At 37.9% G+C, this 26,914-nt stretch overlaps 2 protein-coding genes across 2 annotated transcripts in view; both read left to right on the top strand.

Moving 5' to 3' along the window:
- The window catches only part of LOC129519855 (phospholipid-transporting ATPase ABCA3-like), a 142,501-nt gene extending 123,616 nt beyond the window's left edge, over positions 1-18,885 (top strand). Inside the window, exons 25-33 of the mRNA XM_055340687.1 lie at positions 872-997; positions 1,222-1,416; positions 8,455-8,642; positions 9,236-9,406; positions 9,895-10,082; positions 15,638-15,711; positions 16,103-16,234; positions 17,870-18,162; positions 18,381-18,885. Coding sequence (XP_055196662.1) covers positions 872-997; positions 1,222-1,416; positions 8,455-8,642; positions 9,236-9,406; positions 9,895-10,082; positions 15,638-15,711; positions 16,103-16,234; positions 17,870-18,162; positions 18,381-18,885 — 1,872 coding nt within the window. The remainder of the gene's footprint in view (positions 1-871; positions 998-1,221; positions 1,417-8,454; positions 8,643-9,235; positions 9,407-9,894; positions 10,083-15,637; positions 15,712-16,102; positions 16,235-17,869; positions 18,163-18,380) is intronic.
- The window catches only part of LOC129519856 (phospholipid-transporting ATPase ABCA3-like), a 202,114-nt gene continuing 194,058 nt past the window's right edge, over positions 18,859-26,914 (top strand). The window contains 1 exon segment of the mRNA XM_055340688.1: positions 18,859-18,881. The gene's annotated coding sequence lies outside the window, so the exon portion shown is untranslated.

Consider the following 26,914-nt stretch of genomic DNA (forward strand, 5'->3'; position numbering starts at 1 on the left):
TCTCCTTTTGAACTCCTTTATTCATATGTTGTTTCCTAATTTCATTAAATTGTCTATTTGTGTTCTCTTATAGCTCACTGAACTTCTTTAAAACAATTATTTTGAATTATTTTGTCAGGTAATTTTTAAATCTACATTTCTTTGGGATAAGTTACAGGAAGTTCATTGTGTTCCTTTAGTGGTGTCATATTTTGTGTTCAAAATTTTGTTGTTGTTCCTTGATTTTTTTTGCGTGTGTTCCTTGTAGCCTTGTATATATGTCTGTGCATTTAGGAACAGTCACCTCTTCTAAACTTTATAGACTGACTTAGGTGGGGAAAGATCTTTACCTATGTGTGAGTGTGAGGGCAAAAAGAGACAAATCAAGAAACAGACTCTGAACTATAGAGAACAAACTGATGGTTATCAGAGGGGAGGTGGGGGGATGAGTGATAGGGATTAAGGAGTGCACTTGTGATGAGCAGCAAGTGTTGAATGGAAGTATTGAATCACTATATTGTACATCTGAAATTAATATTACAGTGTATGGTAACTGGAATTTTTTTAAAAACTTTAAAAAATAAATTCCATCTTTTAAAGATTTAAAGTACACATTGTGGCATGTTAATTCACAAACTTTCTACTATGTCGAATGACTTTTTCTTCCCCCTTGATCTCTACCATCATTCTTTTAATGAACTATTTATTATTCAAAATTTAGTCAAGTTCTACATGATGCTGAGGTAATATTCAAATACTTCATGGAATGACTAGAATATTCTTTTTTAATGTCTTTGAGATTATTCCGCAGTTTAGCTTTCATGAAACCACCCACTGTAGACCAGACACCTAAAGAGCATTCACTTTTATGATTCTTGTTTTGAAAATATAGAGAAAAGTGTTCAAGGAACTATCTGGAGAATCTGATAATGAAGATGTACAAAATGAAAGACAGAGAATCGTGGGGCAGCCTCAGAAGGAATTGGATTCCGCAGTGCTTATTAAGGAACTCACAAAGGTAACATCATTCACTGGTAACATCATGTACTGGCTTTATTTATCCCTAAGAACTTGTCATTGGTGTCCATTAACTGTGGTTCTTCAGAATCTATATGTATTTTTCCAGTGAAATAGAAGAATTCTTGTGAAACTTTCTAAAATAGTGGCCATAGCAGTCTGAGGTATTTATTTATTTGATCTTCAAATACTCTTTGCTACATTGTGTTTTCTGGATTTTTTTAGATATATTTTAAGTATCCAGTTGTTCTGGCTGTGAAAAATATCTCTGTTACAATTCAAAGGGGAGAGTGCTTTGGATTGCTTGGATTCAATGGAGCTGGAAAAACCACTACCTTCAAAATTTTGACTGGAGAAGAGACTGTTACCACTGGGGAAGTGTTCATTGAGCACTTTAGCATCACTAAAAGCCTCCAAAAGGTAAGACACTATTGCAATCTAAGATATGAGAAACTTGGTGCCTTGAGGGTACAGGTAACAGGCAGGTGTTGAAGATAATAAATGGCAATCATGATAGACATTGACATTGATATTGATACTGTTGACTCAGTAGGTTCTGGGGAGAGACTTAAGCTTTTGAGGAGATAGGCAACAAGAATTTAGGACAAGATTATCTTTTGTGTTCTTTGAAACCACTAGAGTAAAAGGCAAGTTGTCTCACAGTACATCTAACATATGCCAGACAAGGTGCTGTAAGGAAGGAAAGACTGGGCAGAAGAAGCATTTCACTTATAAATGCAATTCACTTGTAACTGAGGTCTTCATGTACCTTAAAGTTCTGGAGCAGGATGGCCTTCCAGAGTGGTCCCAAATCAAGGCAAGGTACCTGTCTTTTGTATACCTGAACCAACCAGTCATTGTGTGCACATGCAACCTGGGAGAGACTGCATAACCTTGGGAAAAGCTAAGTAGGAAGAAAAATTCAAGAAGAAAAAAATGGTTAGTGGTGTCAGCTTCTAGGAAATCTCAAGTGGATGTAAAGCCTAAATAGTGTATATTGGATTTAGCAACTAGAATTTCACTGATGCTGTTAGCAAGAATTATTGTACTGTGGTCAGTTGAGTGGTAGTAATGGGAGTCTAAATGGTGCATTTCTTTCTTCTTTAATTCATAGGACATTGTCATTATGACATCAGGAAGATGGGGTTGTGGGAGCCTGCATGCTCTAGGATGAACAGTATCCTAGTAACAGAGGTGAAGCTAAGAATTTGGGTTAAACTTTGAATAAAGTTGGCTTTGAAGCAAAGGGAAGCATTAGAATTCACCCTAAGCTGTGAGACTGAGACAGGAGATATTTTATACATTAAACAGATTGACCACATTTATACTAGAAGGGAAAAAAATGAAATAGAGGAAGAAGTGAAGCATGATGATAGGAGGTGAATGGGTTCTTCCAGATGGTTCTTGGGGTCAGAGATTCTAAAATTCCCAGCAGGCAGTATGAAAGTACTTCAAAAAATTAAAAATATAAATATCAAACAATCTAGAAATTTCACTACTATGTATTTACCCAAAGAAAATAAAAATGCAAAAAAAGAAAGAAAAGAAAAATGCTAATTCAAAAAGATATATGCACCCCTATGTTTATTGCAGAATTATTTACAGTAGCCAAGATATGGAAGTAGCCTAAGTGTTCACTGATAGAAGAAGGGATAAAAAAAGATGTGGTATATACAATGAAATATCACTTAGCCATAATAAAGAATGGTACCTTGCTATTTTCAACAACATGGGTGGACCGAGATGGTATTATGCTAAGTGAAATAAGTCAGACAGAAAAAAGACAAATACCATGTGATTTTACTTATAGGTGGATTCTAAAAAGCAAACAAACAAAAACAGAAACAGATTCTAGATACACAGAACGAACTGGGAGTTTCCAAGAAGGAAGGGGATAGGTAAAGGGGATTAAGAGGTACAAACTTCCAATTATAAAATAAATGAGCCATGGGGATGATAAATACAGCAAAAGGGGATATAGTCAATAATATTCTAATTACATTGTTTAGTGACAGATGGCAACTACACTTATCATGGTGAGCATTGCATAATACACAGAATTGAATCACGATATTGTAAACTAATGTTGTATGTATGTCAACTCCATTTCAATAATAAAATTTAAAGAAAATAAGTAAAAATGGGGTATTGAAGTCTCCAACTCATATTTTTAGTTGTTTATCTCCCTTCAAGTCTATTGCTGTTTTCTTTATATACATTGGAGCTCTGATATTAGGAGCATAGATGTGTATAACTGTTATATCTTCATGGTAAATCAATCCTTTCATTGATATATAATATTGTATTTGTCCTTGTCATAGTTATTGACTTTAGGTCTATTTTGTCTGATTAATATTATAGCCATCCAGCTCTTTCAGGCACTATTTACATGAAATTTTTTTCCTGTCCTTTTTAATTCTTAACCTATTTGTGTCCTTAAACACAAGTGATAGTATATATTTGGATCACGTTTGTTTGTTTGTTTTTAATTCATTTTGCCAATATATGCCTTTTGATTGGGGAATTAAATCCATTTACATTTAAAGTAATTACTGATTGAGGTGCACCAGGGTGACTCAGTTAGGTGTCTGCCTTTGTCTGCTGAGGTCATGATCCTAGGTCCTGAGATTGAGCTCTGTGTTGGGCTCCCCGCTCACCAGGGAAGTCTGCTTCTCCCTCTCTTTTTGCTCCTCCCCGCAACTTGTGCTCTGTCTCTCTAATAGATAAATACAATCTTTTAAAAAAATAATGTAATTACTAATAGAGAAAGACTTTTGCCATTTCTTGTTTTCTGTATCTCCTATCTACGTTTTTTGTCCCTAATTTCCTCTATTACTGCCTTACATTGTGTTTAGTTGATTTTTTTTTTTTGGTAGTTTCATGTTTTGGCACAATTTATTTCTTTTTGTGTATATTATACAGATATTTTCTTTGTGATTACCATTGGGATTTCATCTAACATCCTAAAGTTGTAACAATCTCTTTTGAATTGATAGCAACTGAAATTCAATCATGCACAAAACTCTACTTCTATACACCTCTGTTCCCATGTCTACACTTTGTCACTGTTGTCACAAATTACATCTTTATACTTTGTGTACCATTAAATATTATTTTATGCATTTGCCTTTTCAATACTGTATATAATAAAGTCATTAATCAAAATTATAATAATTCTAGTTTTTATATGTGCCACTGTCCTTTGCTTTATCAGAGATCTTTATCTCTTCACATGGCTTCAATTTACTTCCTAGTATCCTTTAATTTCAATGTAAAGGATTGTTTTTAGCATTTACTGTAGGGTGGATCTGATGGTAAAAATCTCCCTCATCTTTTATTTATTGAGGAATTTATTTCTCCTTATTTTTGAAGGATAGTTTTGTTGGTATAGAATTCTTGGATGATGTTTTTTTTTTCCACTTTAAATATATCATTCCACCACCTTCTAGCCTCAAAAGTTTCTGCTGAGGGGCCCCCTGAGTGGATCAGTAAGTTAAGCATCCAACTCTTGATTTTGACCAAGATTTGACATCAGGATCCTAGGATAGAGCCCTGTATCGGGCTCTATGCTCAGTGGGGACTCTGCTTGAGAATTTTCTCTCTCCCTCTCTCTCTGCCCCTCCCCCTGCTCATGCTCACTCTCTCTCTCAGATTAATTAATTAATTTTTTGATTAAAAAATTTAATTTATAGATGAATTGAGGAATTAGCTTATTTTTACATAAAAATGCTGGGATTTTAAGTGGGATTCCAGAACATTGACATATTTATAGTGAACATATGTTTCCATGTATTGGGTCTCATTAAATCTCTCAAACTAATGGTTTTAAAGTTTTACAGAGATAATACACTACTTAGCATTCAGCTTGTTTGGATATAAGATCAAGAAACAATAAGACTGTGCAACTTATTTCTATACATATTGTTTTCATATTAAATTAATTGATTTTATATTTTATTATTTGCTGATGGTCTATTGAGTGCAACTGATTTTTAAAAATGATTTACTTATTTATTTTAGAGAGTGTATGTGTGTGAGCAGAGGGAGGGGCAGAGAGAGAGGGACAGAAGCCGACTCCCCACAGAACATAGAGCCAGATGTGGGCCTGGATCCCAGGACCCTGAGATTCATGACCTCAGCCCAAATCAAGAGCCCAGTGCTTAACCAACCGAGCCACCCAGACACACTGAGTGCAATTGATTTTTAAATATTGAACTTCTAATCAACAAAATTACCAAATTCTCTTAATTCTAATATTTATCTATAAATTATATTGGAATTTTTACTTTTAAATCATGACTGCTGCAGATAACGAGGGCTTATTTTCCTTTCTAATCATATGCTTTTTTCCTTTGCCTTATTGCAATGGCTAGAACCTCCTCAGCATGGAATAGAAATGATAGTTGCAGATTCTCAATCTGAAACTCACAGGCAAACTTTCTTATTCATGTTTTGTTTTTACCTGTAAATGCCTCTTATTTACCCTAATTGGCAAAAAGATATTTTCACTGTGTATAGAATTTTAAGGCTTGCCATTATTTTTCTTTAGCAAATTCATCTGTTGTTTCACTATCATCTAGTTTCCATCACTACTTTTGAGAAATTAGCTCAGTCTGATACTCCTTTATAGATAATATTTCTTTTCTCTGTAGTTACCTTTTAAATTTTCTCTTTGTTATATATATGCTTCATTATGAAATATTTAGATCTGAGTATTTTAAAATTTTGTCCTTCTTGGAATGTGTTGACATACCTCAATTAATCAGTTGGTGTCTTTAATTAGTTCTGGGTCATTTTAACTTATGATTTCTTCAAATATTTCTCCTGTTCTTTCTTTCTCTCCTGCAACTTCAGCTATCCAGATAGTTCCAGTCTATCCATATCTCTCATTTTCTCACTTCCCCATTTTTAATTTTTGTGCTGCATCCTAGATACTTTCATATTACCTAATCTCCAGGATAATTTCTTCCATTGTCATTAAATTGCTCTCAAATGCATCCACAAAGCTTGTAATATGCTTATTTATTTATTTACTTACTTACTCATTTTTAATATTTAGACATTATATATAGTTCATTCCCAAAATATCCAGGTGCCTTTATACTTTTCTTTTTCATAAAAATATTTTTAATTTTAATTCCAGTATGGTCAGCATACAGTATAATATTAGTTTCAGGTGAACAATATAGTGATTCAACAATTCCATACATTACTCAGTGCTCATCATGATAAGTGTACTTCTCACCTCTATCACCTATTTCACTCATCCTCCACCACCTCCCCTCTGATAATCATCAGTTTGTCCCCTATAGTTAAGAGTCTGTTTCTTGGTTTGTCTCTCTCCTTCTTTTCCCCTTTGTCTGTTTGTTTCTTAACTTCTGCAAATGGAGTGAAATCATATGGTATTTGTTTTTCTGTGACTTATTTCACTTAGCGTTATACTCCCTAGATCCATCCATGTTTTTGCAAATGGCAAGATTTCATTCTTTTTATGGTTGAGTAATCTTTATATATATATATATATATTCATAAATCAATGGACACTTGGGCTGCTTCCATAATTTGGCTATTGTAAAGAATGCTACAATGAACATTGGGGTGCATTTATCCATTTGAATAATGTTTTTCTATAAATAACTGTAGTAGTAGTAGTAGAATTAACTGAATAATAGGGTAGTTCTACTTTTAATTTTTTGAGGAACCTCCATACTGTTTCCCAGAGTGACTATAACAGTTTCCAATCCTACCAACAGTGCAGGAGGTTTTCCTTTCTCCACACCCTCACCAACACCTGTTGTTTCTTGTGTTGTTGATTTTAAGCCATCCTGACAGGTATGAGGTGATATCTTACTGTAGTTTTGATTTACATTTCCCTGATAATAAGTGATATTGAGCATCTTTTCATGTCTCTTTTAGCCGTTTTCTTTGTTCATGTCTTCTACCCATTTTTAAATTGGATTATTTGGTTTTGGGGTGTTGAGTTTTATAAGTTCTTTACATATTTTGGATACTAAATCTTTATTGTATATGTCATTTGCAAATATTTTCTCCCATTCAGTAGGCAGTCTTTTAGTTTTGTTGATGTTTCCTTCATTGTGCAGAAGCTTTCAATTTTGAAAATAAAAGCAAAATAGCTTATTTTTGCTTTTATTTCCCCTGTCTCAAGAGACATATCTAGAAAAATATTCTATGGCCAAAGCAGATGAATTACTGCCTGTGTTCTCTTCTAGGATTTTTATTGTTTCACATCTCACATTAAGTCTTTAATCCATTTTTTTTTATTTTTGTGTATAGTGAAAGGAAGTAGTCGAGTTTCATTCTTTTACATGTGGATGCCTAGTTTTCCCAACACCATTTGTTGAAGAGACTGGAGACTGTTTTTGTCCCATTGCATATTCTTGCCTCTTTTGTCAAAGATTAACTGACCATATAATTATGGGCTTTCTATCCTGTTGCATTGATATATGTGTCTATATTTGTGCCAGTACCATACTATTTTGATTACTACAGCTTTGTAGTACAGCTTGGAATCTGGAATTGTGATACCTCCAGCTTCATTTTTTCTCATGAATACGTTTTTGAGTTTTTAAAATTTATTTGAACATAATAAGCACAATCACTTGCGTATCTGATCTGATAATCCCAATATCTGAAGTCACTTCAATTATGTTTCAGGTGAGTATTGTTTCTACTGATGGCATTCATGGTATCTTTTTTCTTTGTTCACTGAGTTACGGTTGTATGCAGCTCATTTACTTTCAAAATTATATGGGAGAATAATTTTATATCTAGAATAGAAGAAAGGGTTTGTTTTGATTTCTGCCAAGAGACTAGGGGTGTAAATGGCCTGAGATTATTGTAAATTAATTAATAAAATCTCAAAGAAAAAGGTATGAATTTTAATTATTTAGAATAATTTTAATTATTTTTAATTTTAATGAATTTTAATAAAATAATGTTATCTTTTTCTCTCATCTATGTGCATCTGAAAGCAAATCCATAAAAGGTTTGGTTATTGGCAAAGCAACACTCATTGCATTCTTCGGTTTGTGGGAGTGGGGAAAGGCTTTGCTTCTGGTTCAGCCTTACTGTGAAACAAGATCTACACGCGGCTGCACAGGTTGTGCAATGCAAAAATTTCCATGGTGGTCATACCCTTTAGAGTTTCTTATTAATGAGGGCAGAATCTCATATTCTAATAGTCCTCCAAATTCTGTGGACTCTGGAATTTTATTTTAATCTTTCATTCTTAAGATCATTAAAGCCGAGTTGAGGAACCTGTCATTCCAGCATTTTACAATAGATCCAGCAGCTATCATTGTGTAGCCTTTAGAAAAGAAAGATCCTTGGTAGGACTCTTAGAGACATGGCCTGGAGGACTGTGGCCTTCTATCTTATCCAGGGATGCTCAGCGGGATAGATGACTTGAGTCCTTATTAAGGCAATTCTCATTATCAGGTGAAGTCAAGAGTTGGCTATTGTCCTCAGTCTGATGCATTGCTGGAATACATGACTGGCCGGGAAATAATGATCATGTATGCCAGATCATGGGGGGTTTCTGAGCCCCAGATTCAGCTGTATGTGAACAGATGGTTGAGTTCAATGCAACTGGAACCTCATGCTGACAAGCTTATTGGAACGTATAGGTGAGTCATTTCATTATGATGATCTTTTTGATGCTGCTGTTAATGCTGAGATGCTTCCCTATGTTTCTGGTGTTTGAAATAAATACGCACAACTCCACGTTAAGTCCCTCTGTCACACTTATCTAATTGTAAAACTGTATCACGGGTTGTTAGGTTTTAGATAATAGTAATAAAGCAGATCAATATAGTTCGTGTCTTTCCTTTGCAGAGATGAAACTAAAGCTCCTACTTAAACTATAGCCTTTAAATATCAAAAGGGATTACATTATTCTTCCTAGTGTCCATTAGACTCTTTGTCTCCCAAGAAAGGAGTAATCTAAGCTCTTTGAATTATAGATTTATATACTTGGGAAATTATGGTACCCTAAGCACAAGTAAATAAATGCCACTGACAATGTACTTCTAAAATCAGTTACATAAAAGTCACTCATCTACATTTCAAATGAAAATCAATTGATATATACACCTGTACTGGGCCTGCTAACTTATTGAAGTACAACTAACCAGCATTGTGGAATTCCATGTTACATGTTTGATGATATGTTTGTATAACTTCTTTCCCCTAAATTTTCTCTCCTTCTATGACCATAAAGTGGAGGAACCAAACGCAGGCTGAACACTGCTATTGCTCTAATGGGAAAGTCCTCAGTCATTTTGCTGGATGAGCCATCAGCTGGCATGGACCCTGAAGCCCGACACCTGCTCTGGGATGCTGTGACACGGACGCGTGAAAGTGGCAAAACCATCATTATAACTTCCCACAGGTGTGGCTCATTTGGAGGCTTGAATGAGGATTTGCAAGTATTGTAGTGGGTATAAATGAGAATGAGAATAAATATGCTTAGGTGTGTGAGTTCCTCCTTAATCCTAATGAATGGGATGACCAAAAATCCTCAATTGAGTTAAATAATTAAGAGTGGGGAAAGAGCAGGAACTTCAGGAAATGTTGTGTTGGGGATTTGTACTCTACTACTAACTGAAAATTTTTCACTTTCCAACTATGATCTCTGTGATTAGCAAATTCCATTTCACATTGAAAACAGAGTCACACTGGGTGACAGGCACTGAGGGGGGCACTTGATGGGATGAGCACTGGGTGTTATTCTATATATGTTGGCAAATTGAACACCAATAAAAAATAAATTTATAAATAAAAAAAAAAGAAAGAAAACAGAGTCACAAAATCCTGGCTCCGTTTGAATTATAGACTGTCCTCCAAAACAGAACTTTTTATGTTATCATGTTTTGCTAGAATGGAGGAATGTGATGCCTTCTGTACCAGGCTGGCCATCATGGTGCAGGGAAAGTTCCTGTGCCTCGGCAGCCCTCAGCACCTCAAAAACAAGTTTGGCAACATTTACATCCTGAAGGTCAAGGTCAAGAACGATGTACAGAATAAACTGGAGGATTTAAAATATTTCATCACACTAACATTCCCAGGTAAATTAAATTGAGCTAACATTTATAGGGATGTATTAAATCATGTGTTTTTTTAATTTCACCATCCATATGTTTTATGTCTTCAATAACTATTTCCTGAGGGTTATTGGTATTTATTGATCCTCCATACTGAATTCCTTTTGAGAATCCTCCTTTCTGTAGGTTCTTAGCATAATAAGGCATGTATAACAAAAGTGAAAGCATACATACAAAAATGTTCTCAGTCTTCCTATCGTTTTAATTAAGGCAGCTTTGGATTTGTGCTGTCAATATAAATTATATTGCTAAAGTTATATTTTTTAGTACAATTCTCAATTATTTTCACATATTACCCATGCAAAGTTTTAAGGCTTCTTCTCCACCTAAGCATGTATCCCTAGTCTTTTGATGTCTCAGCCAGGATATGGTATAGAAATGCAAACAAGAACCACTAAGTTTTTCTCTTCTCTCAAAACTAGTTCTGCTTCTGCAGCTAAATTCAACAAGCACCTCTCTGCCTACATGGTGTATAATACCAGAGACGGCAACTATTTCTTTCTGTCTTTTACCTCTCTTTCCTAAACATAAAGCAGAAGCATGGCAAAGATTTTAATAATGCTGATTTTTCATCTTACTTTTCATTTTGTTAGGCTGAGCAAAATATAATGAAGTTCTCACTGTGTATCAGGCTAAGGAGTTTATTTATCTTCCAGGCAATGGAAAATAGCATGATTGATTACGCAGTAGGAACAGAGATCAGAAACTAGATAAGAAATGAATGGAAGAGCAGATTGGAGAACAGATATATGGGAAAATAATTACCTCAGTGTTGGTCATAGTGATTGTGATATCCCTATGACGCATGCATTAAGAAGTGCAATACTCATCTAATGTGTTCATTCAGAACATATTTTTGAGTACTTATTCTATCAGACTTCTATTCCATGTGGTGTCTAAATTACCACAAAGAGAAGCCATGACCAAAAATCCTCACTTACTGTGTGCTCTCCCAGCTCTGCTTGAAGGAAGGACACTAAATACTGACCCAAGACCTGTCCTTGAGGATATGGACACAGAGGTTTAATGGGAATGTGGATTCAAGACGCATTCTCAGCTGTCAGGTAGTTGTTGCCCCATTCTTCCTCACATCATTCTGGAGCAAATACCTATTCAAATATGACAGCATCAAGAAGGAACTGCCATGGAATCTACACTTAAATGTTGATTTTTAAATAGAATAAATATATCGCAAGCAAAAGTAATCTAGAATGTATACTTTAAAGAGGGTTTACCACAATAATCAGATATTTAGAGTAAATAATTCTACATAAACCCAAGGAAATTCAAGTGACCTTGTGTTCCTTTTTTAAAATGCAAAGATGATTCTATTTCTACAACATGGAAGAGTATATATTCTGAAAAGTACTCCTGGTAAAAATGAAACTAGAAATTGGTAAAAATTAAAACAAATACATCTTTAATGCAATAATTGGCTTACAAACAAAAGAGAAAAAAATTTAACAGCAGAAAACAAGAAAAAAAAGAAAAAAACAAAAAAAGAAAATGGTGAGCAGTTAGACAATGCTAATTGTGGAAGTAAATGCCATTGTAGCACTGAGATCAGTGATGAGGCTCTGGACCTTCTTCAGGGTTTGGAAGCTCATGCTGAGACTGCCATGTAAAGGGGGGACCCTCAAGTGGATAGTCAGGAGCATCCTCGGATTCCAAGCAGGACCAAGCAGAGATCCTCTCTGGAGGAAAGGATCTCAAATTTAAACTTACAGTGTGTAGGATGCAGATATGAGGAAGTACCAGAGGAAGGTATTAGGTAGGCCATATTACTTGATACATCCCAGAAGACTCAAAGAAGGAATCCTACAGGAGCAACCCTAAAGCTAAGAAAGACTTCATCTCCCATCTCACCTTCTATATAGGAATCTCCTAAAGCTATATGAAAATTAATGTCATTTAAAGATAAATCACTGAAAATGTTATAATTGAATCCCACAGAAAAATATAACTAAAAGAGGATAAAAGAAAATACCGGTCAGCCCCGGTGGCTCAGTGGTTTAGCCCTGCCTTCAGCCCAGGGCGTGATCCTGGAGACCCGAGATCCAGTCTCATGTCAGGCTCCCTGCATGTATGCAGGAGCCTGCTTCTCCCTCTGCCTGTGTTTCTGTCTCTCTCTCTCTCTCTCTCTCTCGTCTCTTATGAATAATTAAATAAAATCTTAAAAAAAAAATACCTACAGACGTTGAAAGAGCAGCAGAGCTATAAGGCCACAAAGCAAATGAAACTATTATCTAATGTTTCAACATGAGCCTAAAAAATTAAGAAGGAGATGGATGGTATGTAAGAAAATCCTAAACTGCAATTGAAAGGACAAAGAGATTTGGTGGCTAAACAACAGGGTGATGTGCAAAGACAGCTGACCTCATTGGAGAGGGTATTTTAAGTTAAACATTTCAGAAATACTTAACCATCAAAAGTAAATAAACCACATAAAAAGCACAAGGGAAACGGAGACTGGAAAGGAGAAAAACAGAAAACCTTTAAACAGAAACATAGATAAGCATTCAAAAAAATGGTACAGAGGAAAGCACAGAGGAAAGGACAATCCAACACAACTACGAAATTAATCCAAAAGGAGAAAAGCAAAGCCATAGATTAGAATGAATACTAAAAACTGTCACTCAAGAAAATTTCCTGAGACAAACCTGCTTACTGAAAGGACAACTTGAAAAATTGACTCAATATCATCACACCAAGGAATATTTCAATATAACTATTGTATTTTAATAATATAAGGGGATGCTTTGAATCTTAGAATTTTTTTAAAAAGCAAGGGAAAGAAGGAAAATTTATAAGGGAAAGAAAATTAGATTGATTTTAGGCTTTGTGACAAAACATTTTATGGTAAGAAAAATGTAAGCCATAGTTTTCATATACAGCCAAAATGATCTTCAAGAATAAAATTCAAAAAGAGTTATAAACAAATAGGTATTCAGGGGATATTGTTCCCAATGGCTCTCCCTGAAGATTATGTAGACAAAATTTCACATTGACTGAGAAATGATTAGAGAAGTTTCTGAATAGGAACTATTGGTGAGCACTGAATAAAAAGAAGGGACAATTTATGAGTATTAGGAAAAGATGTTGGAATGAAGTTAACCATCAGAACAAAAATATATACTCTACTGTATCACAAATATAACAGAAAAAAAGAACTAACCACAAAGTGAAATACATACAGAGACATAATTTGTATATTTACATTTGTATTTATATCTATGCATTTATCTTGTATATATGAACATATAACTTGAAAATTTATATAGGAGGACTATAATGAAACATTCCTTTCAATATACGTAAATATATTAAGTCCTTCATTAAATGAAAAAAAAATCTCATCTTGGCTCACAAGCAAAATTCAGTTCTCTAGTGTGTATAAGAAGCGAGCACTACTAAAAAACCTAAATCAGAGAGGTCAAAGATTTTTTTTAAAGATTTTATTTATTCATGAGAGACACAGAGAGAGTCAGAGACATAGGCAGAGGGAGAAGCAGGCTCCTCACAGGGAGCCTGATGTGGGACTTGATCCCCGAACTGGGATCATGCCCTGAGCCAAAGGCAGACACTCAACCGCTGAACCACCCAGACATCCCAAGAGGTTAAAGATTTTTTAAATGGGCTTCATAATTCTCTTGCTATCCCACACTTGATCTTTAGCAGTTTATTATATTTCTCAGTTCAGCTTATGTCATCTGGCAGTGTCTGCCTTTACAAGCAAATGCTATGGTCCTGATCTTCCCTGTAGATGTCCAGATATGAGTTAGCTATTTGCCCTGAGTTTTCCCTATCAGAAAACTGATAGGTTCAAGAATTGTATTAATTTGCAATTTGTCTGGCTTTCTTGTAGTAACAGTGGGAGTGGGGATCCCTGGGTGGCTCAGCAGTTTAGCACCTGCCTTAGGCCCAGGGTGTGATCCTGGAGTCTCGGGATCGAGTTCTGCATCAGGCTCCCTGCATGGAGCCTGCTTCTCCCTCTGCCTCTGTCTCTGCCTCTCTCTCTCTCTGTGTCTCTCATGAATAAATAAATAAAATCTTAAAAAAAAAAACAGTGGAAGTGACAGTCTAATTCACTATATCTCACAGGTGAAACTGGACCTTTTTTAAAAGCAATAGTCCAACAATTCTACCTACAGCTATATTTTAAATACTTGTGGGTGACGGGCACTGAGAGGGGCACTTGATGGGATGAGCACTGGGTGTTATTCTATATGTTGGCAAATTAAACACCAATAAAAAATAAACTTATAAAAAAATAAATTCTACCCAGTTAAAAGAAAAGGAGATAAATAAAATAATATTTAAGTTAACAACATTCACAAGACAACTTCTATGTCTCTCAATAGACTAATGGAAAAAAAACTGTAGAATATTCATATGCTAGATTACTATTTAGAGAATAAAATGAATTACAGCTATATGTAACTGCATGAATGAATCTCACAAACATTGAGTAAAGGAAGCAGAAAGAAAAGAAAATACCAGATTCCATTCACATAAAGGTTTGACCTTAAGTAGAAAAACTCTACCTCGATTTTTAGAAGTATACGCATATGTAAAAACATCTCTGAAAAGGAAATGTCCACAATAACAATGAAGGCATTGGTCATTTTTTATGGAGGAGAGAGGCTGAGAAGTGGGACATGGGAGTGTTTGGGTTCCTATGACTTGGCTTAAATGGGATGATTTTACCAGTGTTTGTTTTGAATAATTTACTAAACTCCATGTTTCAAATATTTTACACACAAAAAAGCTTTATGTGATCGTGGAGACAATACATGCATTAAAATTCACATTAAGAAAATCTGCTCACCCTTATAAACATGTATTTTTTTTACCTTAAAACATTTTGACCACAGTTAACCCAATTTGCAACAACCTACAAATGTGCATTGATGAATGTAAACACATTTGTTTGTTCTAATTAGAAGTGGATACCACCCTCTTCCCTCTTATTCCACTGGTAGGTTCTTATCCACCAGTAAACAAAACCAGAACACACAGCCTGACTTTGGTAATTTGTATGTATGATTTCCTCTTTCACAGTTCATGTAATCATAAAAACAGCAAGGAGGCCTTGTCCTTTTCTCTTCCCCCACCAAGTACACTGCACATGCATACATAACCATACAACCAGAGTGAAAATCTGGCCAGCTCATATTCTCAGCACTATCTTCAGAAATATAATCTTATTGTAACATTAAGAATTTCAGAAAGCTCAGGATTTTCACATGGGGCATGTGAGCTGACAATTTTATTGTGTCTGAAAGCCTGCCCTCAATAATTGCTATGAACTCCACAGTAATAAGACTTTCATCAGTAATGAATCCAAAAGGAATTGACCATGTCATGTATACCAAAGAGGATGGGTTATTTGACCATGTCCCTTTTTGTATTGACAATGTCTATTCACCCTCTATTGTGAATAATTGTTGATGCAGCAATATTTTGTAAATTTAAAATATCTGCAAGATTATTCATCTATCTTGTCTTTCATTTCTTAGGTAGTGTATTAAAACAGGAAAACCAAGGGATCCTTACCTACTACATTCCCAGCAAGGACAGTAGCTGGGGAAAGGTAAATGTAGACACGATTCCTTTCTAACATTTCATGTTAAAAAAGCACTAATGATGGGGAGAATATTTGATATCCAGGTATGTGTAATGGGAGAGGAGCAGAAGAGTAAACTCAAGTATGTTATTTAAAAAAAAAAACACCCTAGAGTTTAATTGATTTGTTCCTTAAATCCCATTATTAGTCTGAATCCTTCAAGAGAATGGGGACAGAGAACTGCTTCCTTGCAGATTCTCAATTAAGTTTTCAATCATTTTTTCATCTCCCCCTTTTGTCCTCCAACATTAACTTGGCAGGACTTGGAATAAGTGCAAGGAGAGGCTCATCTGGGTTGGGCACTGGTGGGAATGAATGCAGTGGTAACTGCACATTTTTATTGCTGTTGTTGCTAAAGGTGTTTGGTATTTTGGAGGAAGCTAAAGAGCAATTCCATTTAGAAGATTATTCCATCAGTCAGATAACGCTGGAACAAGTTTTCCTGAACTTTGCTAACCCAGAGAACACAGAAGGTGATTATAATGAAAAGGTACCATGAGATTCACTCTCAACCAGTGACCTTAGGACTCTGTCTATACATAGAGGGGCATAACTATGGGTATGTATATCTTGGTGTAAATATATTTACATAATAAAGAGCTCCCCAAAGGAGAACATATGTCACTCCTTTGTAGATTTACATTTGTGGCCTATGTATCCAGCACATGCAAATCTAAAGACATTTGGTGAAATTGCTATTTGTTTTCTTAAAAATTTAAGAGTGCCATTAATCAAGGTTGGAAAAGGACTTCTTTCTGAGCATTCTGATTATTTAAACAGAAACATCCAGAAATGGTGGTGCTGTCAAATGGGTCAGCTTGCAGAGCAAGACGATTATGTTTCAGTACTTGAGTTATGGTTAAGAGGAACATTAAGACTGTATCAAATCATCTTTCCCATGGATACACACACAATTTCATACCAAAAAGGATCTAATTAAAATCACTATCAAAGTTGAAGAAGTAGCAGTAAGTTGGGTTGTAATTTCCAAGGCTCACACCAGGATTATTCATTTGCAAAAGAATCTTTAAAAAAAAAAAGATTTATTTATTCATGACAGAGAGAGAGACACACACACACACACAGGCAGAGGGAGAAGCAGGCACGGTGCAGGGAGTCTGATATGGGACTCAATCCTGGGTCTCCAGGATCACAACCCCAGCTGAAGGTGGCGCTAAACCGCTGGGCCACCTTGGCTGCCCTGCAAAAGAATCTTTGTACCAAGACATTTAGAGTCCAAAAACATTAAGCAAAACAGTTCTCTAAAATAGTGTGTTTTCTTTCCTCTTCTCTCCCCACATATGATTAAGAAGGAAAGAAGAAGAAGAAATGAAGGAGAGAGGAGCCAGAGTGCAGTTTTTCAGGTCTTGTCTGGGCACATGGAGTCTCCCACCAGCCACATGAGAAATCTGATCTCTCTCAAGATTCATGGGCAGATGAGCAGACAAGTAGGGATAACTGTTGTCCAGTTGCAAGACAGAAAGAGTTCATGAAGCTGCTCTATTTTGACATGTTTGTTCAAAGTTTTTGCATTCTCAATTGGATTTTGTGAGTAATAAAATGATACCCAGAAGCTATTCTGTGTTTTATTGTTTGTAGGTTTAACTTTCTATGGGTTCCACTCCCATACATGACATACATCACTGGTGATTTCAGTAACTGCAAAATTTGTTTACCAGGCTGGCCACCTTTAAAACGTGAGAGAGGGAACTCATTTTATTAAGCTATTACTTGCTTCTAGTCTCACAGTTGACATCGTTAATGACTCCTTTTGAAATTCCTTTAGTCTGGTAGTCTCTCCGTGCCTTCCAAACCACCTCTTACCTTCAAAAAAAAAAAAAAAAAACCAAAAAACAAACTATATGTCAGTTCCTCTACTAAGCACTCTCCATGCATTGCTTCCTCTAATCCTACTGCAAACCTCTAAAGAGATAGTGCAGCAATTATTATCCTCACTGCACATGGGAGACACAGAAGGGTGAGGGGTACCCAGCAAGCAAGCAGGTACATCCTCAGTGTACCCTTTAAGAGCCTGAAAACCACATAGCACATTGAACAGGGAGTTTTCTCTGTACCTCCTTAGAGCTATTCCAGCATCCTCTCCTGACAAAGCTTAACTTGACAGTTCAAGAGCCCAGATCCATCCAGCGCTGAGAGGCCGGAACCTGATACCTGGTCCAGTAGGGAAGAGAAGCGCCCTCTGATAGAATTCAGAACCTGGGCTCCCAACCATTACGCTGCAGTGGAGGTGGGTCTTGGGGTGGGGTCCTGCAAAGAAGCAACCATCGACCAATCTGTGGGTGCCCTGTACCCTCTCTCAGAGCGTGAGGCCTCATTAAACTTTTCTCTCGCGCCCTGCCTGAGGCACCCGGACCCCGAGGGCCCTACCTCGTGGCCCAGGTCCCACAGCGAGGCCCGGTGAGTGGGCGGCGGGTCAGGGGAGCGCGCGGAGGACGCACAGGGGTCTCCACGCGCTGAGCAGCCACGGGCGGAGGCCGCCCAGGCCCAGGCAGGAGGCGGCGCAGGCTGCGGAGCGACACACGGGTCGCCCCGCGTCCGGGGCTTTGAGTGGCCCCAGAGCAGGGTGGCGGGCTCCTGTGCCTGCACCTCTGCCAGTTATCTGTTGACCCCCACAGACCGCAGAGGGCAGCGGCCACTGAATCTCCTCCCACTTCCCGCCGCCAGCCACCGGCCTGCGAGGGTGATCAGGCCCCTGAGGGACGAGGGAGCCCGGACAGGCGGAGGATGATGGGGTCGCTCGGCGCGGGGCAGGGGCCAAGAGTCCGGAAGCGGGCGAACGGCCACGAGGTAGGGCCCTCGGGGTCTGGGTGCCTCAGGCAGGGCGCGAGAGAAGAGTTTAATGAGGCCTCACGCTCTGAGACAGGGTCCGGGGCACAGAGGGCGCGGAGACCGTGCCGCGAGGGCCGCAGGGAGGAAGGGGCGGCCTGGGGCTGGGCGTGTGCGCGCTTGCGCGAGGCAGGGGCCGAGGCGGGAGACCAGAGCCTCGCGAGAACTCTCAGCTGGGCGGTTGGGGAAGGCGTTGGGAGGAGGCGCTGCGGCGGGGGCCCAGGGCGCGTGTCCCTCAGAGGTGGGGGTGGGGGCGGAGCTGTGGCGCTGGTGGTTTGGAGCCCTGAGCGGTGAGTGTGGGGCCTCCCCGCCTGGCGTCTTCTCCCCAGATTCCCCGGGGAGGCAGGGGTGCTCCCCAGACTCCCCCGGAGGCCGACCCGCCAGCCTCATTCTTGAGTGCAGAGCCCGAAACCCCGCAAGCCCCAAATACGCGGGAGCCCTCCACAGCGCTCCCTGCTGCGCTCCAAAATGACACCCCGGCCCCCTGCATGTAACACACATATTAGATAGAGTATGACTTGCACCCCACTATCGAATGTCGGGGGCCACCACACCCCAGTGTTGGCCCTCCATCCTCACAGGACCACACTCCCGTCCTCTGCCTGTCCGGGTCCCCCTGCTCTGGGGCATGCATCCAGGGCTTCCCAGGGAGGAGAAAGTGCCCTCCGCGTCAGACACCAAAGCAAGCACAGGAAGTAAGAGATACTTCTCTGGACCCCCAAACAGAGAAGCTAAGAGCCTGAAGCCCAGGGGAGCGAAGGGAGAGGGGGAAGCTGGCTCCCCGCTGAACAGGGAGCTGGAGGTGGGGCTCCATCCTGGGACTCCAGGATCATGATCTGAGCCTGAGCAGAAGGCAGACCCTTAACAGACTGAGCCCCCAGGTGTCCCTAACCAGAGCAAAATAAACAAAATTTTATTTTGACTGTTGCAAGTACTTGAAAGGCAGGGCTCTGGAGGCACATGTGGGTCTCGGCCTGCTGAGTCCAGAACGTATGTGCTGTGTGACTGCCCCAGTCAGCACATGACTGGGGTACTTAAAAACAAGATGTGTTTCTCACAGTAGGACACACTGAGTAACTTCCTGAGGCTGGGAAGTCTCAAAGCTTCATACAGGTCCCATGTGTGGTGAGAGCCTGATTTCTGATTCACAGACAGGCCTCTTCTCACTGTGTCCTTCACATGATGGAGGGAGCAAGGGAGCTCCCTGGGGCCTGTGTCATAAGGGCATTAATGGCATTCATGAGGGCTCCATCCTCATGACCTAATGGGGCTAGGATTTCAACATACAAACCTGGGGAGGCAAGGAGGACACGAACGTTCAGGTTGCAGCAATGACCCAAGGTAAATAAATTGTTTGATTTCACCGATCTTGTTTCCTCATCTAAAAGAAACTGGACACTACTTGTACCCATTTCTGAGGTGATTAGAATATTTCAACTGACGGAACACAGTAACGGTCCAATAAATACAGGAAAAGAGCATGGAAGTTAAGTGCTGCCGGAAGCTCACATGTCTTAGTTTTCGTCTGCCAAAGCAAGAATTGCACTGAACTATGTTAAACAGGCAAGGAAGACTCCATGCAAGGCTCTGAGAACTGGGAAGAGAGAGGCCAGAGGTCAGTCCGAGCTCAGTTCTGCTGAAACAAAGGGTGGGAGGGTGTGTGAGGGCTGAGTGAGACAATGGGAGTGCGCTGGAGGACTGTAGAGGGGAGGTGGACCTGTAGAACACATTGAGTAACTTGCTGAAGTTTGCTCCCCTGGTTCTGCCTGCGATCAGGCCATGTGTGCTTGCTGGTTGTTGCCTGTTAGAAGCTAGCTCCTGCCCTCCCACAGAGACTGGGAATAGGGGTGCTATCTTCCTTGAGGATTACATTTCAAAGGATGGCTCCCAGGTCCTTGCGAAAGACAGTTTGGAATTACAAAAGAGGAAAGAGGCTTGGAAAAAGAGCTACTTCTGTTTTAAACAGAGAAAGGAAGTATAATTACAGGTTTTCTAAAGCAGATGCCCAGAGAAAAGGGTGATCAGGACTAAGAGCCAGGGGGAGCCTGTCTAAACATTAGTCCAGCTCAGGAACATTCAGGCCATCTTGGTCATGTCATTTTATGCAAAGTAGGCAAAAGATTTAAAAGGAAAGATACCTCTGTTTTGGCAGAATTAAGAAAGCTGCTGTGTTTCATTCAGAACAGCTTGGTGCTTTTCAGAACAGGAAGTGTAGTGACTGTAAATCTCATCTGTAAGCAGTGTAATGGCTTCATTTTCAGTAACCCTGTTTAATTGTTTTTTTTAGAGCCCAAACATCAATAGGTTGCCTAAAATTTTTAGACCTCTAGGTTCATGGCTCTCCTACTACTTCACCCTTTCTTTCCCACCTTAGTGTTGCATCCAGGTTTGCGGGGACAGGAGTGGGAGTGCATCTAGTATTTCAGGGCCAGTATATCATGAGTGAACCCGTTCCTTGTCTGGCTCTGTGGAGTCGGACTTCTTCAGCTGGAAAATTCTCCCAGATCTGTCTTGGAGATGGTGAAGGAGGTGGGATGACAGGATATAATGAAGCCTTTTCCTCTTTGTGCATCATTTCAATTCATTTGTGTTACCTAGAAAGGACAAATGATAAGAACTAGACTTTGTCCTTTTAGGCTCAGGTATTTCTCTCTCTTTTTTGAGACAAAAAGAAAAAAAAGAAAGCTGAATGGGGGATACTAAGATTGTACTTAGGTGCAAACTTATAGTTAGTATTTCAAAATATTACCCAAATATTTGGAGAGCAAGAGGAAAAAGGTCTTGGGGCAGTCAGTTCTTCAGGTAATTCTTCACAGATTTCTAACCCCCAACATGTGAAGAAGTAATTGAAAAAATGATACAGGTGCATTGTATAGAATTCAAATCTTATCAACATAACAAATTATAGAATGTGTGAATCTCCTATATGTCACTCTTGAAAGACAAATACTGTCAACACATTGGAGTATATTCTGCCATTTTTCTTACATATTTTCACAAAAAAGTATATTATATAGAATGTTTTTCATCTTTTCCCCTTACGTGATATATTATCCTCCCATGAAAGTACAATTTTTTATCCTCCTCCTTGAAGCAAATGAATAGGATTTCATTGAAGGGATTGCCATTATGTATTCATTGTTTCCATTTTATCTTACTATTTCCAGTGTTCTGAATGATTATCTTTCTTATGAATATTTGTTTTGCTGTGGTTTTGTTCTAGGAACTGCTTCTGGGGGGGGTTCTCTTTAAGACTTTAATCAGCAGAAATCAGTGACATTTCTCTACACTAACAATGAGACTGAAGAAAGAAAAATTAAGGAATCAATCCCATTTACAATTGCACCCAAAAGCATAAGATACCTAGGAATAAACCTAACCAAAGAGGTAAGTTTGGTAACCTAACCAAAGAGTTTACAGAACACTTCTGAAATAAATTGAGGAAGATACTAAGAGATGGAAAAATATTCCATGCTCATGGATTGGAAGAATTAATATTGTGGAAATGTCAATGTTACCCAGGGCAATTTACACGTTTAATGCCATCCCTATCAAAATACCATGGACTTTCGTCAGAGAGTTGGAAAAAAAAATCATCTTAAGATTTGTGTGGAATCAGAAAAGACCCTGAATAGCCAGTGGATATTAAAAAAGAAAACCATAGCTGGGGGCATCACAATGCCAGATTTCAGGTTGTACTACAAAGCTGTGGTCATCAAGACAGTGTGGTACTGGCAGAAAAACAGACACATAGATCAATGGAACAGAATAGAGAATCCGGAAGTGGACCCTCAACTCTATGGTCAACTAATATTCGACAAAGGAGGGAAGACTATCCACTGGAAGAAAGACAGTCTCTTCAATAAATGGTGCTGGGAAAATTGGACATCCACATGCAGAAGAATGAAACTAGACCACTCTCTTGCACCATACACAAAGATAAACTCAAAATGGATGAAAGATCTAAATGTGAGACAAGATTCCATCAAAATCCTAGAGGAGAACACAGGCAACACCCTTTTTGAACTTGCCCACAGTAACTTCTTGCAAGACGTCCATGAAGGCAAGAGAAACAAAAGCAAAAATGAACTATTGGGACTTCATCAAGATAAGAAGCTTTTCCACTATATTTTTTTCAATTAATCAATGTATTATAGTGTTCAGTACTGGTCTTCCACCTCCTCGGTTAAATTTATTCTAAGGTATTTTATTCTATTTGATGCAGTTGTAAATGGGATTATTTTCATGATTTCTCTCTTTCTTGTTTATTGCAACAGATTTTTATATATTTATATAAAAATATATAATATATTTATATAAATATATATAAATATATTTATATTTATATATATTAAAATATATATTTTTTATATATTTATATTTATATATATTTATTTTGTGTCCTGCAGCTTTACTGAATTCATTTATTCTGTTTTAGTGGAGTCTTTAGGGTTTTTTAAATATGTGGTACCATATCATCTGCAAAATGTGACAGTTTTCTTTCTTTCAACTTTAAATTCCTTTTATTTACTTTTCTTGTGTGATTGCTGTGGTTTCCAATGCTATGCTGAATAAAAGTGGGTATAGTGAGTATCCTTGTTTTGTTCCTGATCTTTTAGCTTCTCACAATTAGTATGATATTAGCTGTGGATTAGTCATATATGGCCTTTATTATGTTGAGGTATGTTCCCTCTGTTTTCATTTTGTTGAGATTTTTTTTAGCATAAATGATTGTTAAATTTTCTTAGGTGTTTTTCTGCATCTATTGGGATGATCATATCATTTTTATCTTTATTTTGTTAATATGTTATATCACATTGATTGATTTGCAGATGTTGAACCATCCTTGCATCCCTAGAATAAATCCCACTTGATCATGGTATTTGATCCTTTTAATGTATTACTGAATTTGGTTTGCTAATATTTTGTTCAGGATTTTTATATCTATGTTTATCTGGGATATTAGCCATTAATTTTCTCTTTTTTGTGATGTGCTTGTCTGGTTTTAATACAGAGTAATGAAGGTCTTTTTAAATAAGTTTGAAAGTGCTCCTTCAGTTCTTTGGAAGAGTTTGAAAAGGATAAGTATTAATTTTTCTTTCATAGTTTGTTAGAATTCACCAGTGAAGCTATTTCTGGAGTTTTGTTTGTTAGGAGGTTTTTTATTACTAATTCAATCTTTTTATAATAATTGGTCTATTCAGACTTATCTATTCATAGTTCAGTCTTGGAAGATTGTAAGTTTCTAGGAGCTTACTTTTTCTGGGTTGTTCAGTTTATTGGTATATAATTTTCCATACTGGTTATGATCCTTTGTATTTCTGTGGTATCAGTTGTAAATTTTCTTATTTCATTTATGATTTTATCTGCACCCTCTCTCTTTTTCTTGGTGAGTTTAGCTAAAGGTTTTGTCAATGTTATCCTTTCAAAGAGCTAGCTCTTAGTTTCATTGATCTTTGCAATTGTCTTTTTAATCTTTCATTTATTTCAATTATAATCCTTATTATCTCCTTTATTGTAATTTTGATCTTTGTTTATTCTTTTTTTGAAGTTCATTTAGTTGTAAAATTAGCATGTTTATTTAAGATATCTCTTATTTCTTGAGATAGGCCTATATTACTATGAACTTCCCTTTAAAACCACTTTTACTTCATATCACAGGTTTTGGTGTATTATAATTCTGTTTTCATTTGTCCTCTGGGTATTTGTTTTAATTTATCCTTTGATTTCTTCTCTAAACTAGCTGTTGATGAGTAATATGTTGTTTAATCTCCCTTATTTGTATTTTTCTCTTTTCTCTCTCGTAATTGATTTTAGTTTTATACCATGGTGTTAAAAAAGATGCTTGATATGATTTCACTTTTCTTTAATTTATTGAGACTGGTTTTGTAGTTTAACTTGTGATCTATTCTAGAGAGTATTCCATGTACACCTGAGAAGAATGTGTATTCTGCTGCTTTTGTATGGAATATTATATATATATATATATATATATATATATATATATATATATATATATAAATGTTTGATGTAATGTGTTAAGGTGTTTCCTTATGAGTTTTATGTCTGAATGACCTATACATGAGGTGCTAAAATCCATATTGCTGTCATTTTTCTCCTTTAAATCTTCATATTTGCTTTATATATTTTGATGCTCCGATGTTGGGTGTATATATATTTATAAATGTTTTCTTTCCTTGATGGATTGACTTTTATCATTATATACTGTCCCTCACTGTCTTTTATTATAGTCTTCATTTTAAAGTCTGGTTTTTTTAATGATTTATTTTTTTAAGTAGACTCCACATCCATTGTGGGGTTTGAACTCATAACCCCAAGATCAAGAGTCATATGCTCTACCAACTGAGCCAGTCAGGTGCCCTTGAAGTCGATTTTGACTAATATAAGGATAGCTATATCTGCTTTCTTTTTGTGTCCATTTACATGGAATATCTTTTCCCATCCCTTCACTTTTATTGTCTATCCTTAAGTGAGCCACTTGTAGGCAGTATATAGGCAAACATGTCTCTCTCTCTCTCTCTCTCTCTCTCTCTCTCTCAATACAGTCAACCATTCTGTGTCTTTTGTTTGGAGAATTTAGCCCATTTATTTTAAAGTAATTATTGGTAGGTATGTACTTGTTGCCATTTTGCTAATTGTTTTCTGGTTTCTCTCTGTTCTTTTCTTCTTTTTATCTCTTTTCTTACAGTTCAATGACTTTTTTTTTTTTTTTTTAGTGTTTAGATTCCTTTTTCATTTTCTTACTCTAAGGTTTTGTTTTGTGGTTACTGGGTCAAAAATGTCATCCTGTGTATAACAATCTATTTTAATTTGTTAGCAGCTTAAATTTGAACACATTCCAAAACTCTACATTTTTTACTCTCTTCCTGTTTTATTTTTGTCACTTTTTATATCTTTTATATTTGTGTCTCTTAACTATTGTAGTTTTCATTAACTTTACTACATTTGTCTTTTAACCTTCTTGAATAGCTTTTATAAGTGATCAGACCACTAACTTTACTATGTATTAGGTGAAACAGCTACTGAAGGAGTGGCTTTATTTATGTAATGATCCTCATCCTCCAACTTTGACCTGGATCTCTCAAATATTTATGATTATCTAAACCACTTGATTTATTCTTGATATACCTTTGATTAAGGTATGCCACGACCATCCCTGATCCAAGAGAAGAAATCTCATTTAGCACCTACTCTGAGGCTGATTGGAAGCCAAGTCTAGGCAGCAGCTTTTAAAGTATACAAATATGTACAGTTCTGTGGGACCACAGTAATAATCTCTGCTGGCCTCCAGACCAGGAGATCAGGAAGTATCATACCCCTGAGCCACAGTTGTAAAAATTGAGATTCCAATGAGTGTATAAGCTTCTTTCTGGTAAATCTCATTGAGCTGTGAAAAGGATAAGGGAATGCACAAGAATGGTGTTCTCCCTGCTTACATTCCCCGGGACCACCTATACTTAGCCTCTTAGTGTATGAAACCTGAAGTCTGTCTCTCAGATTGAAATTCCAGATTAAGTAAATAAACCTGTTTTGCAGGACGACTAGGGTTGTGTTTCGGTCTGCTTTCTGTGCAGTGCCCTGGGAATGGGCTACGAAGAACTGTCTTTCCATGGAGCTCTGGAACACCAGGGCCCTCTTGGCCACCAGGGCCAGGCAACTGAGGGGTGACTCCTTGTGGATTGCACGCTCCTGCTGATTTTAGCATGGCAGCTGGAGATCATCTAGGGTAGGACATACTTTCTGGTTTCAGAAAGGCAGCAGGAAAATGTGTTGGCTACATGTGCCCATGGGCTTCATCAGTGCAACTGAAGAGTGCCTTATCTTTGTATGCATGCTGGCTTTAAGTTGGGAGTGGGACAATACCATAACTACATGTACTCACCAATCCCAGCCAGAGTGAAGGGGAATGTTGCAGCTACCCTGCTTGCAGACTTTAGCTGGGAGAGAGAACTCTGACTGTTTGTGCTTGCCTGCATCACCCATGCAATGGAGGAGTGCTGCATCTGCAGGTACTGTCTGGCCTCAGCAAGTGCTGTGACTGCTCACCCTCCCCCGCCCCAGCAAGGTGGTTGGGGATGCTGTGTCCAAGCTCACCTACCTGTGCTAGCAGGCTTTGTGGAGAGTGAGGCAATGGCATCTGCCTGTGCCTCTGTCTCTGGGGTACATCTCAACTCTCCCCTGCCCCTCCAGCTGATGCCACTTGATATGAAAATGAATCTCTTTCACGTTTTGTCTAGGGATTTTTCATACTACTATTCTTTCACTGGGTCTCAGGGCCAGTGAGACCATATGCAAGCACTCC

The sequence above is a fragment of the Nyctereutes procyonoides genome, unplaced genomic scaffold, assembly GCF_905146905.1.
Source record: "Nyctereutes procyonoides isolate TBG_1078 unplaced genomic scaffold, NYPRO_anot_genome, whole genome shotgun sequence".
Taxonomy (NCBI): Eukaryota; Metazoa; Chordata; class Mammalia; order Carnivora; family Canidae; genus Nyctereutes; species Nyctereutes procyonoides.